Raw genomic sequence first — 13777 nt, forward strand, 5'->3', positions numbered from 1 at the left:
CAGAGTCAGGACTCGGGTATGCTCGTATGGGGTCAATTAGATTTTAATAAATAACATCTGCTTTGGATTTTGGCTCTCCAGCCTGTGTACTAATATGGCAAAGCAGCGAAGTGTACAAGGTTTGTAAGAGCAGCCATTGCTGGAAACCTCACACATACTGCAGAAAGCAGGGAAAGCGCCGGCTTCTCTCTCGCAGACAGTGCTTCTGTCTGTCCTTTATGCGCGCTCCCCTTATACGTCGCTCCCTCTAGCGGTCCCGCAGCGCAATTACAGGAAGGCACCGGAAGTGACGTATAACGCCAGAGACGGCGTACACAATGTGACGTCGTTGTTGTGAGCCCGGGCCTACGTTGTTGCTGCTGCAAGGACTGTTACATCCGTCGACTTCACCAGGAAAGGTTTCAAGATGTCTATCGAGATCGAGTCTTCCGAGTAAGTATGGCATTGCCTGGTGCAGAGTGTGCCGCCTCCAGCTGCGTGCTCTGCCGTGTCTCACCTCTGAGCATGGTGCCCGGCGGGCCGCCATTGCCGCCTCATGACCGGTGATGGATACAAGACCCTGCACTGCAGCCTCTGCAGACTATGGTGACCGGGAAGAAAACTGATTTAGCTGAAATCAAGATTTCTCTTCCTTGTGACAACGAGAAGGCGCCATTACTGTTTCTAGAGAGATGTCACCTATGTCTTGTGACCCTGAACTCCAGGCCTGCCTTGTATAGCCCCATCACTGTGCACATCTCACCCGGGAGTCTGAGAACCTACAGCTGTTTTCCTTAGTATAACATGTAGGTTATGCCTTAAAGGGGTCCAGAAGACCCCAGTCACCGGGCGCAGTTTGTTTAAAAATAAAAAACTTGCGGTTTACTCACTTTATCCGGGTTCTGTGTCTCAGCCATTCCTGATGTGTGATATTGGCTGCAGCGCTGACGTCATGTCAGCAGGCAGTGGAGCAACCAATCAGTGAGTTTAGCGGCATTGATTGCCACGTGATGTCGGAGCCACAGCCAATATCAGGAGCAGAGACTCGGCACTGGACCCGGTGAAGGTGAGTAAAGCATCTTCTTGTTTTTTTTATAACAAGTTGTAGCCAGGGAACAGCCCCTTGAAGGGGACCTAACAATTGATAATCTGTAAGATCATCGCTTGTTTTCAGCTTATTGTTGTACTGCTGGGTGGTGGAACCCCACTAATCTCGTATTGAGGACCTATCCAAAAGATAATTATTAGGTCTTGGACTAACGTTTTAAAGGCATTCTTCAGGCAAAGATCATGTCCTGCGTTCTGTGTAGTGCAGGACATGACATGGAGTTCGCTTTTTGGCGTTGCGTAGTGTGCAGTGTCTCAGATATAATTTACAAGACTTCACGTCTAACTACTGGAGGTTCCTTCTCAGCCACAAGCTGTATGATCACCAGTATCTCCCCTTATTGTGTGCACTCACACGTAATTCTGCTGAGGTGATAATACATCTTTCTTTCCTTAGTGTCATCCGTCTGATCATGCAATATCTGAAAGAGAACAGCTTACACCGTACATTGGCAACATTACAAGAGGAGACTACCGTGTCCTTAAACACAGTGGACAGTATAGAGAGCTTTGTTGCAGACATTAACAGTGGCCATTGGGATACAGTATTGCAGGCTATCCAGTCGCTTAAACTGCCAGACAAGACACTTATTGATCTATATGAACAGGTAAGGAGGTTTTTTTTGTATTGGAGATATTTCCCGCCTCAAATAATTTTTACTGCAAATAGTAAAACCTCTCATGAAGAGGTATTTGGCACTAGACTGCTGAGCCCATTGATTGGCTGCATTACTCTCCAATAAATCAAGGGACAATTGCTAAACAGCAAGAGTAGAATTGTTGTATAGTACAAGAAGCTAAATCTTTTCAAAAAAGTTGTCCGCCATATACAGAGTTCAGTAAGAGTTCGGTATTTAGGGTGTCACTAGCACCATTCACTTGCTTGCTGTACATTGATGTGTATAACTCTTATATTTTATTCTCATCGCAGGTTGTTCTGGAATTGATTGAGCTCCGTGAGCTGGGAGCTGCGAGATCTCTTCTGAGACAGACTGACCCCATGATCATGTTGAAGCAGACCCAGCCTGAAAGATACATACATCTTGAGAACCTCTTGGCTAGATCTTATTTTGATCCCCGTGAGGTAAGATTGATAGTGTTCTATTATAAAATCAGTGCCTTATGTTTTATAAGGAATAGTTAACTGAACAGATTATGTCTAGTCCAGTTGTGGCATAAGGAAAAAAAAATGAACCAGCCCTAGGTGGTAGCTTTGTCCTGTTTTGAAAAAAAAAAAAAAATATATACAGTACAGACCAAAAGTTTGGACACACCTTCTCATTTAAAGATTTTTCTGTATTTTCATGACTATGAAAATTGTACATTCACACTGAAGGCATCAAAACTATGAATTAACACATGTGGAATTATATACTTAACAAAAAAGTGTGAAACAACTGAAAATATGTCTTATATTCTAGGTTCTTCAAAGTAGCCACCTTTTTCTTTGATGACTGCTTTGCTCACTCTTGGCATTCTCTTGATGAGCTTCAAGAGGTAGTCACCAAAAATGGTTTTCACTTCACAGGTGTGCCCTGTCAGGTTTAATAAATGGGATTTCTTGCCTTATAAATGGGGTTGGGACCATCAGTTGTGTTGTGCAGAAGTCTGTTGGATACACAGCTGATAGTCCTACTGAATAGACTGTTAGAATTTGTATTATGGCAAGAAAATAGCAGCTAAGTAAAGAAAAACGAGTGGCCATCATTACTTTAAGAAATGAAGGTCAGTCAGTGTGAAAAATTGGGAAAACTTTGAAAGTGTCCCCAAGTGCAGTTGCAAAAACCATCAAGCGCTAAAAAGAAACTGGCTCACATGAGGACCGCCCCAGGAATGGAAGACCAAGAGTCACCTCTGCTTCTAAGGATAAGTTTATCCGAGTCACCAGCCTCAGAAATCGCAGGTTAACAGCAGCTCAGATTAGAGACCAGGTCAATGCCACACAGAGTTCTAGCAGCAGACACATCTCTACAACAACTGTTAAGAGGAGACTTTGTGCAGCAGGCCTTCATGGTAAAATAGCTGCTAGGAAACCACTGCTAAGGACAGGCAACAAGCAGAAGACACTTGTTTGGGCTAAAGAACACAAGGAATGGACATTAGACCAGTGGATATCTGTGCTTTAGTCTGATAAGTCCAAATTTGAGATCTTTGGTTCCAACCACCGTGTCTTTGTGCGGCGCAGAAAAGGTGAACGGATGGACTCTACATGCCTGGTTCCCACCGTGTAGCATGGAGGAGGAGGTGTGATGGTGTGGGGGTGCTTTGCTGGTGACACTGTTGGGGATTTATTCAAAACTAAAGGCATACTGAACCAGCATGGCTACCACAGCATCTTGCAGCGGCATGCTATTCCATCCGGTTTGCGTTTAGTTGGACCATCATTTATTTTTCAACAGGACAATGACCCCAAACACACCTCCAGGCTGTGTAAGGGCTATTTGACCAAGATGGAGAGTGATGGGGAGTTACACCAGATGACCTGGCCTCCACAGTCACCAGACCTGAACCCAATCGAGATGGTTTGGGGTGAGCTGGACCGCAGAGTGAAGGCAAAAGGGCCAACAAGTGCTAAGCATCTCTGGGAATTCCTTCAAGATTGTTGGAAGACCATTTACGGTGACTACCCCTTGAAGCTCATCAAGAGAATGCCAAGAGTGTGAAAAGCAGTCATCAAAGCAAAAGGTGGCTACTTTGAAGAATCTAGAATATAAGACATATTTTCAGTTGTTTCACACTTTTTTGTTAAGTATATAATGCCACATGTGCTAATTCATAGATTTGATGCCTTCAGTGTGAATGTGCAATTTTCATAGTCATGAAAATACAGAAAAATCTTTAAATGAGAAGGTGTGTCCAAACTTTTGGTCTGTACTGTATATATATAGCTCAAAAAAATAAAGGGAACACTTAAACAACAGAATATAACTCCAAATAAAACAAATTTCTGTGAAATCAAACTGTCCACTTAGGAAGCAACACTGATTGACAATCAATTTCACATGCTGTTGTGCAAATGGAATAGACAATAGATGGAAATTATTGGCAATTATCAAGACACCCTCAATAAAGGAGTGGTTCTGCAGGTGGGGACCACAGACCACATCTCGGTACCAATGCTTTCTGGCTGATGTTTTGGTCACTTTTGAATGTTGGTTGTGCTTTCACACTCGTGGTAGCATGAGACGGACTCTACAACCCACAGAATTTGCTCAGGTAGTGCAGCTCATCCAGGATGGCACATGAAGGTTTGCTGTGTCTGTCAGCATAGTGTCCAGAGGCTGGAGGCGCTTCCAGGAGACATGCCAGTACACCAGGAGATGTGGAGGGGGCCGTAGGAGGGCAACAACCCAGCAGCAGGACCGCTACCTCCGCCTATGTGCAAGGAGGAACAGGAGGAGCACTGGGCAGAGCCCTGCAAAATCACCTCCAGCAGGCCACAAATGTGCGTGTTTTGTCCACAAACTGTTAGAAACTTCATGAGGGTGATATGAGGGCCCGACGTCCACAGATGGGGGTTGTGCTCACAGCCCAACACCGTGCAGGACACTTGGCATTTGCCACAGAACACCAGGATTGGCAAAGTCACCACTGGCACCCTGTGCTCTTCACAGTTGAAAGCAGGTTCACACTGAGCACATGTGACAGAGTCCGGAGACGCCGTGGAGAGCGATCTGCTGCCTGCAACATCCTTCAGCATGACCGGTTTGGCAGTGGGTCAGTAATGGTGTGGGGTGGCATTTCTTTGAAGGGCCGCACAGCCCTCCATGTGCTCTCCAGAGGTAGCCTGATTGCCATTAGGTGCCGAGATGAGATCTTCAGACCCCTTGTGAGACCATATGCTGGTGTGGTTGGCCCTGGGTTCCTCCTAATGCAGGACAATGCCAGACCTCATGTGGCTGGAGTGTGTCAGCAGTTCCTGCAAGATGAAGGCATTGAAGCTATGGACTGGCCAGCCCATTCCCCAGACCTGAATCCGATTGAGCACATCTGGTACATTATTTCTCGCTCCATCCACCAACGTCACGTTGCACCACAGACTGTCCAGGAGTTGGCGAATGCTTTAGTCCAGGTCTGGGAGGAGATCCCACAGGAGACCATCCAAAACCTCATCAGGAGCATGCCCAGGCATTGTAGGGAGGTCATACAGGCACGTGGAGGCCACACACAATACTGAGCATCATTTTGACTTGTTTTAAGAACATTACATCAAAGTTGGATCAGCCTGTAGTGTGTTTTTCCACGTAAATTTTGGGGGTGACTCCAAATCCAGGCCTCCATTGGTTAATAAATTTGATTTCCATTAATGATTTTATTTTCGTGACTATGAAAATTGTACAGTCACACTGAAGGCATCACAACTATGAATTAACACATGTGGAATTATATACCTAACAAAAAGTGTGAAACAACTGAAAATATGTCTTATATTCTAGGTTCTTCAAAGTAGCCACCTTTTGCTTTGCTGACTGCTTTGCACACTCTTGGCATTCTCTTGATGAGCTTCAAGAGGTAGTCACCGGAAATGGTTTTCACTTCACTGGTGTGCCCTGTCAGGTTTAACCCCTCTTAAAGCCCATGACGTACTAATACGCGTCTGTGCCCTGGGACTGAAGAGTCTGACCTGTATTAGTACGTCATTGCGATCGGGCACGCACACAGGCTGCGATCGCAGTCGATCGCAGCATTGCGGTGGCTAAGGGGAGGTGATCGCAATACTCACCTCCTCTTCCGGCCTCCAGCGCTATCTGCCGCGGCTTCCCGGGTGTTGCCATGACGACCCGATGTCGTCATGACAACATCCGGGTCACCAGACAGCAGGAAGAGTTTTTGGTCATGCGCAGTACATGACCAAACAATCTTCTCACTGTGCAGCGCTGACAGCCTGCATGGCACAGGGATGGTGCTCCATCCCTATGCTATGCAGGCGATCAGAATAAAAAAAGTGAAAGTCCCAGAGTGGGACAAAGTAAAAAAGTAAAAAAAAAACTCAAAGTGAAAAAAAATAAATAAAAAAAAATTGTAAAAATATTTAAAAAAAAATAAATAATAATCCACCAAAAATAAAAATATAATGTAGCCATCAATAAATATTATTATAAAAAAAACAATAAAAGTACACATATTTGGTATCGCCGCGTCCAGAACGACCTGACCTATAAAATTGTCCCACTAGTTAACCCCTTCAGTGCACACGGTAAAAAAAAAAAAAACGAAGCAAAAAACAATGCTTTATCATCATACCGCCAAACAAAAAATGGAATAACACGCGATCAAAAAGACGAATAAAAATGGTACCGCTGAAAACGTCATCTTGTCCCGCAAAAAAACAAGCCGCCATACAGCTCCATCATCCGAAAAATCAAAAAGTTATAGCTCTCAGAATAAAGCGATGCAAAAAAATTATTTTTTTCTATAAAATAGCTTTTATTGTGTAAAAGCGCCAAAACATAGAAAAACAATATAAATGTGGTACCGCTGTAAACGTACTGACCCGAAGAATAAAGCTACCTTATCAATTTTACCACACGCGGAGTAGAATAAAAAAGTAAAAAAAAAAAAAAAAAAACAATTCCTGAATTGTTAGTTTTTGTTTATTCTGCCTCCCAAAAGCTGGAATAGTAAGCGATCAAAAAATGTCACATGCCTGAAAATGGCATCAATAAAAACATCAACTCATCCCGCAAAAAAAAAGCCGTCACATGACTCTGTCGGCCAAAATATGGAAATATTATAGCTCTCAAAATATGGCGATGCAAAAACTAGATTTTACAAAATGTGTCTTTTAGTGTGTGACAGCTGTCAATCATAAAAATCCCATATGATTCTGGTATCGCTGTAATCGCACCGACCCGAAGAATAAGGTCGTCTATCACTTATACCGCACTAGGAACGGCGTAAAAAATAAACGTTGGGGTTAGGGTTGTTTTTTGGCAACTAGTGTTGAACGCAAGTGCTCGCTACTTGAGTTTGCATTGGGTGCTCAGGTATGCATTGAGTATCGCGGGTGCTCGAGTCTCATCCCCATATGCTTCGCGGCCAAAAAAACCTTGCGGGATTGCCTGCCATGCACGAGCGATCCCCCGCATGTTTTTTTTTTTGGGGTGTCTAATAACCGTGAAACATGCGGGCGGGGACTCGAGCATTTCACTTGAGCACCCGTGATACATGGTGCATACCTGAGTACCCGATGCAAACTCAAGTAGCGAGCACTTGCGCTCAAGACTAATGACAACTTATTCAATATGATGACCTAATGTTATCAAATTCTGTGTCGTACCTCTGGGTTCAAAATGTTCACTATACCACTTGATAAAATCCTTGAGGGTGTAGTTTCCAAAATGGGGTCACTTGTGGGGGGTTTCAACTATTTAGGCACATCAGGGGCTCTCCAAACGCGACATGGCGCCCGCTCTCGATTCCAGCCGATTTTTGCCTTCAAAAAGTCACACAGTGCTCCTTCCCTTCTGAACTCTGCCGTGCGCCCAAACACTGTATTTTCCCCACATATGGGGTATTGGCGTACTCAGGAGAAATTGCACAAAAGTTTTTGAGGTCCATTTTCTCCTCTTACCCTTGTGAAAATAAAAAAAATTGGGGCTAAAACATCATTTTTGTGGAAAAAGTTTGACTCTTTTTTTTTTATTTTCACGGCTCCATGTTATAAACTTCTGTAAAGGACTTGGGGGTTCAAGGTGCTCACCACACATCTAGATAAGTTCCCTGAGGGGTCTAGTTTACAAAATGGTGTCACTTGTGGGGGGGTTCCACTGTTTAGGCACATCAGGGGCACATCCGCTAATTATTCAAGCAAATTTTACAATCAAAAAGTCAAATGGCTCTCCTTCTCTTCTGAACCCTGCCGTGCGCCCAAACAGTGCTTTTCCCCCACATATGGGGTATCTGCTTACTCGGGAGAAATTGCACAACAAACTGCATAGTGCAATTTCTTCTGTTAACCTTATGAAAATGCAAAAGTGGGGGCTGAAAAAATATTTTTGTTGGAAAAATGTGAACATTTTATTTTTACGGCTCCATGTTATAAACTTCTGTGAAGCACCTGGGGGTTCAAGGTGCTCACCACACATCTAGATAAGTTCCATGATGGGTCTAGTTTCCAAAATGGTGTCACTTGTGGGGGGTTTCCACTGTTTAGGCACATCAGGGGCTCCCCAAATGCAACATGGCGTCCGCTAATTATTCAAGCAAATTTTACAATCAAAAAGTCAAATGGCGCTCCTTCCCTTCCGAGCCATGCCGTGCGCCCAAACAGTGCTTTTCCCCCACATATGGGGTATCTGCTTACTCAGGAGAAATTGCACAACAAATTTTGGGGTCCATTTTTTCCTGTTACCCCTGCGAAAATAAAAAAAAATTGGGTCTAAAGTAACATTTTTGTGAAAAAAGTTAATGTTAATTTTTTTCTTCCACATTCCAAAAATTCCTGTGAAGCACCTGAAGGGTTAGTAAAGCTCTTGAATGTGGTTTTGAGCACTTTGAGGGGTGCAGTTTTTAGAATGGTGTCACTTTTGGGTATTTTCTGTCATAAAGACCCCTCAAAGTGACTTTAAATATGATGTGGTCCCTAAAAAAAATGGTTTTGTAAATTTTGTTGGAAAAATGAGAAATCGCTGGTCAACTTTTAACTCTTATAGCTCCCCAATAAAAAAAAAAAATTTGGTTCCAAAATTGTGCTGATGTAAAGTAGACATGTGGGAAATGTTATTTATTAACTCTTTTGTGTGACATATCGCTCTGATTTAAGGGCATAAAAATTCAAATTTTGAAAATTGCAAAATTTTCACCCAATTTCCGTTTTTTTCACAAATAAACGCAAGTGATAGCGAAGAAATTTTACCACAATCATGAAGTACAATATGTCACGTAAAAACAATCTCAGAATCAGGGGGATCCGTTGAAGCGTTCCAGAGTAATTACCTCATAAAGTGACAGTGGTCAGAATTGCAATAATTGGCCTGCTCATTAACGTGCAAACTACCTTGGGTTGTAAAGGGGTTAATAAGTGGGATTTCTTGCCTTATAAATGGTGTTGGGACCATCAATTGTGTTGTGCAGAAGTCTGGTGGATACACAGCTGATAGTCCTACTGAATAGACTGTTAGCTGCTTTTTTATTGCCATAATACAAATTCTAAGTAAAGAAAAACGAGTGGCCATCATTACTTTAAGAAATGAAGGTCAGCCAGTCTGAAAAATTGGGAAAACTTTGATAGTGTCCCCAAGTGCAGTTGCAAAAACCATCAAGCGCTACAAAGAAACTGGCTCACATGAGGACCGCCCCAGGAAAGGAAGACCAAGTTTATCCGAGTCACCAGCCTCAGAAATCGCAGGTTAACAGCAGCTCAGATTAGAGACCAGGTCAATGCCACACAGAGTTCTAGAAGCAGACACATCTCTTCAACAACTGTTAAGAGGAGACTTTGTGCAGCAGGCCTTCATGGTAAAATAGCTGCTATGAAACCACTGCTAAGGACAGGCAACAAGCAGAAGAGACTAGTTTGGGCTAAAGAACACAAGGAATGGACATTAGACCAGTGGAAATCTGTGCTTTGGTCTGATGAGTCCAAATTTGAGATCTTTGGTTCCAACCACCGTGTCTTTGTGTGATGCAGAAAAGGTGAACGGATGGACTCTACATGCCTGGTTCCCACCGTGAAGCATGGAGGAGGAGGTGTGATGGTGTGGGGGTGCTTTGCTGGTGACACTGTTGCGGATTTATTCAAAATTGAAGGCATACTGAACCAGCATGGCTACCACAGCATCTTGCAGCGGCATGCTATTCCATCCGGTTTGCGTTTAGTTGGACCATCATTTATTTTTCAACAGGACAATGACCTCAAACACACCTCCAGGCTGTGTAAGGGCTATTTGACCAAGACGGAGAGTGATGGGGTGCTATGCCAGATGACCTGGCCTCCACAGCCACCAGACCTGAACCCAATCGAGATGGTTTGGGGTGAGCTGGACCACAGAGTGAAGGCAAAAGGGCCAACAAGTGCTAAGCATCTCTGTGAACTTCAAGATTGTTGGAAGACCATTTCCGGTGACTACCTCTTGAAGCTCATCAAGAGAATGCCAAGAGTGTGCAAAGCAGTCATCAAAGCAAAAGGTGGCTACTTTGAAGAACCTAGAATATCAGAAATATTTTCAGTTCTTTCACACTTTTTTGTTAAGTATATAATTCCACATGTGTTAATTCATAGTTTTGATGCCTTCAGTGTTAATGTACAATTTTCATAGTCATGAAAATACAGAAAAATCTTTAAATGAGAAGGTGTGTCCAAACTTTTGGTCTGTACTGTATATGTGTGTGTTTGTGTTGCCATTTTCTCAGACCAGTAACTTTATTTTTCCATCCGTGAAGCCTTATTAGGGCTTGTTTTTTATTGTCTGGGCTGATTGCATTTTGATTGCTGTTTACTGAATTTTTGGGGGCAGTACGGCGAATGAAAAGCTGCATTTCTTTCTTTTTTATTTATTTTGAAATTAAATGTTTTTTTTTGTTTTTTTTTTTCAATTGCTATATTTTTAATGGGCAAAAAGGAGGTAATTTAAAATTGTTAGGTTTATTTTTTTTCTTTACATCTTTTAAACCTACATATATTATTTTATTTTTTTCACTTTATTTTTAGTCCCCCTTAGGGGAACTTGCAATTGTTTGAACGATTATACTTCCTACTACAGTATTGCAGTATACAGCAAAGTTGTGGTTCTCCTAATGCAGTGTCTCCTGTGGCCGAGCTTTAAAGAAGGGCCAAAATGGAAGTGATGGGGACTTTCATCAGGCCCCCGACTCCTATGGTATCCCATGAGTTCTCTGTGATCACAGGGGTGAGAAGGTGGGCAGAGATTTACAGCAGCATTTAAAGGGGTATTTCCATCTTCAAGATTATATCCCCTTATGTAGTAGGTGTAATGATACCAGTATTAGCAAATACCTTCAATTAAAAATGTAGTATAGTTCTTCTGATTAGCTATGTTGCTTACCCCATATGCAGGCCATTGCAGTAGCTTGGGTATCCATTGTTACGACCACTCATATAGTGACAGCTGTTAGTGGTCGTAACCATGGATACCTAAGCTACTGCAATGCCTGCACATGGGGTAAGCAACATGGCTAATCAGAAGAACTACACTATATTTCTAATTGAAAGTATTTGCTAATACGGTTTTCATTACACCTACTGCATATTGGGATAGGATCTTTGAGATGGGAATACCCCTTTAAATGCATAAACTGCTCCGGTCGCAGCATATGCCAGCTATGCTACTCAGCCAGCATCTGCTTGGTATGATGGTGGCTCAGCTGCTGATCAAGATTCTTAAATGTCTTAGTGATCTCTAATGAAAATATATGTAATAAGTCGTTAAAGAGTTGACATTTTTCTAACTGTGTCAAATGAATAATAAAGACTTAAAAAAAAGGAGAGTGCATTTTTTTGCAAAAAAAATGTTGAATTTTGCTCCTTATGCATTTTCTGAACTTGGATGAATTTTTATGATTCCTACAGGCATATCCAGATGGCAGCAGCAAAGAGAAAAGAAGAGCAGCGATAGCCCAAGCTCTTGCAGGTGAAGTGAGTGTGGTACCTCCATCTCGTCTCATGGCTTTGCTGGGGCAGGTAAGCAAATAATAACTAGAGGCAATTTTTTATTTATTTATTTTTTTCATTTTTTCAGTTGGACCCACAATGGTCACAGAAATAACTTGAATCTGACAAAAGTAATAATAAATTAAAAATCTATGAAAATTAACAAATGAAAGTCAGACATTGCTTTTCAACCCTGCTTCCACAGAATTTAAAAAAAAATTAAACTCATGAAATAGGCCTGGACAGAAATGATGGTACCTCTGAAAATAACAGATAATGTGACAAAAGGGACTTGTTAAATCAAGTTGTGTCCACTAATTAGTATCACAGATGTCTACAATCTTGTAATCAGTCAGTGGGCCTGTATATAGGTCTACAGATACTCAATGTGCTGTTTGGTGACATGGTGTGTACCACACGCAACATGGACCAGAGGAAGCAAAGGAAAGAGTTGTCTCAGGAGATTAGAAAGAAAATTATAGAAAAGCATGTTAAACGTAAAGGTTATAAGACCATCTCCAAGACGGCCAAGGAGAACACCATTGTTGAAAAAAAATATATAAAAAAGCCAGACTGGAATTTGCCAAACTACATGTTGACAAGCGACAAAGCTTCTGGGAGAATGTCCTATGGACAGATGAGACAAAAATGGAAGTTTTTGGCAAGGCACATCAGCTCTATGTTCACAGATGGAAAAATGAAGCATATGAAGGAAAGAACACTGTCCCTACTGTGAAACATGGAGGAGGCTCTGTTCTGTTCTGGGGCTGCTTTGCTGCATCTGGCACAGGGTGTCTTGAATCTGTGCAGGGTATAATGAAATCTCAAGACTATCAATGGATTCTAGAGAGAAATGTGCTGCCCAGTGTCAGAAAGCTTGGTCTCAGTCGCAGGTCATGGGTCTTGCAACAGGATAATGACCCAAGAATGGCTAAGAGGAAAACATTGGACTATTCTGAAGTGGCCTTCTATGAGCCCTGACCTAAATCCTATTGAGCATCTTTGGAAAGAGCTGAAACATGCCATCTGGAAAAGGCAAACTTCAAACACGAGACAACTGGAGCAGTTTACTCATGAGGAGTGGGCCAAAATACCTGTCGAGAGGTGCAGAAGTCTCATTGACAGTTACAGGAATCGTTTGATTGCAGTGATTGTCTCAAAAGGTTGTTCAACAAAATATTAAGTTAAGGGTACAATCATTTCTGTCCAGGCCTATTTCATGAGTTTAATTTTTTTTTAAATTCTGTGAAATCAGGGTTGAAAAGCAATGTCTGACTTTCATTTGTTCATTTTCAAAGATTTTTAATTTATTACTTTTGTCAGATTCAAGTTATTTCTGTGACCATTGTGGGTTTTTCTTTCATTAAACGAGGGGTACCAACAATTTTGACCACATGTGTACATCCAGAAGTATTTGGACACCTGATGATCACCTCTGTGTCTTAAGCCAGGAGAAGAAAGGGTGTTATATCTGTTTTGTGTAGTACTTCAGGCATATAGACGGCAAAGGAAGTCTTGTTTCACAAATTCTCTCTTTTCCAGGCTTTAAAATGGCAGCAGCATCAGGGACTGTTACCTCCAGGAATGACCATTGATTTGTTCCGTGGTAAAGCGGCTGTGAAGGATGTAGAGGAAGAAAAATTCCCTACACAACTGAGCAGACACATAAAGGTAAAGCAATGAATGTATATTGTAATGCTGCTCTTTTTGTGCTTTGCAATGTCCCCACTGTGTGTTATGAGTCGACTGTGTTTCTCATGACCTGACTGTATTGTGTCTCCAAGTCTCTTGAACATAGAAAAACTGCAGCTGACAAAAGTGAATATAAAAACAGCATATACACTCGTGCTTGAAAGTTTGTGTATCCGTCAGAATTTTCCATATTTCTGCATAAATATGACCTAAAAATAATCTGATTTTCACACAAGTCCTAAAAGTAGATAAAGAGAACTAAATCAAACCATTGAGTCAAGATTGCCAGATGGATCTGGCAGTCTTGGAGGCCAGCGCAACATTGGTGAATTGCCCTAAGACAGTGGAGTCCTTATCCAAGGATATGCGGGGAAGCATGTGGACTAC

At 42.2% G+C, this 13777-nt stretch overlaps 1 protein-coding gene across 1 annotated transcript in view; it reads left to right on the forward strand.

The window, feature by feature from the left end:
* The first annotated feature begins 274 nt into the window (after positions 1–274).
* SMU1 (SMU1 DNA replication regulator and spliceosomal factor) overlaps positions 275–13777 on the forward strand; it is a 37508-nt gene continuing 24005 nt past the window's right edge. The window contains exons 1-5 of the mRNA XM_073636912.1: positions 275–432; positions 1484–1694; positions 2018–2170; positions 11618–11728; positions 13241–13369. Of these exons, the coding sequence (XP_073493013.1) occupies positions 407–432; positions 1484–1694; positions 2018–2170; positions 11618–11728; positions 13241–13369 (630 nt within the window). The 5' untranslated portion in view covers positions 275–406. The remainder of the gene's footprint in view (positions 433–1483; positions 1695–2017; positions 2171–11617; positions 11729–13240; positions 13370–13777) is intronic.

This window comes from Phyllobates terribilis, unplaced genomic scaffold (genome assembly GCF_046119375.1).
Source record: "Phyllobates terribilis strain yellow unplaced genomic scaffold, ASM4611937v1 Scaffold_1__5_contigs__length_1240528914, whole genome shotgun sequence".
In the NCBI taxonomy this organism is placed as follows: domain Eukaryota; kingdom Metazoa; phylum Chordata; class Amphibia; order Anura; family Dendrobatidae; genus Phyllobates; species Phyllobates terribilis.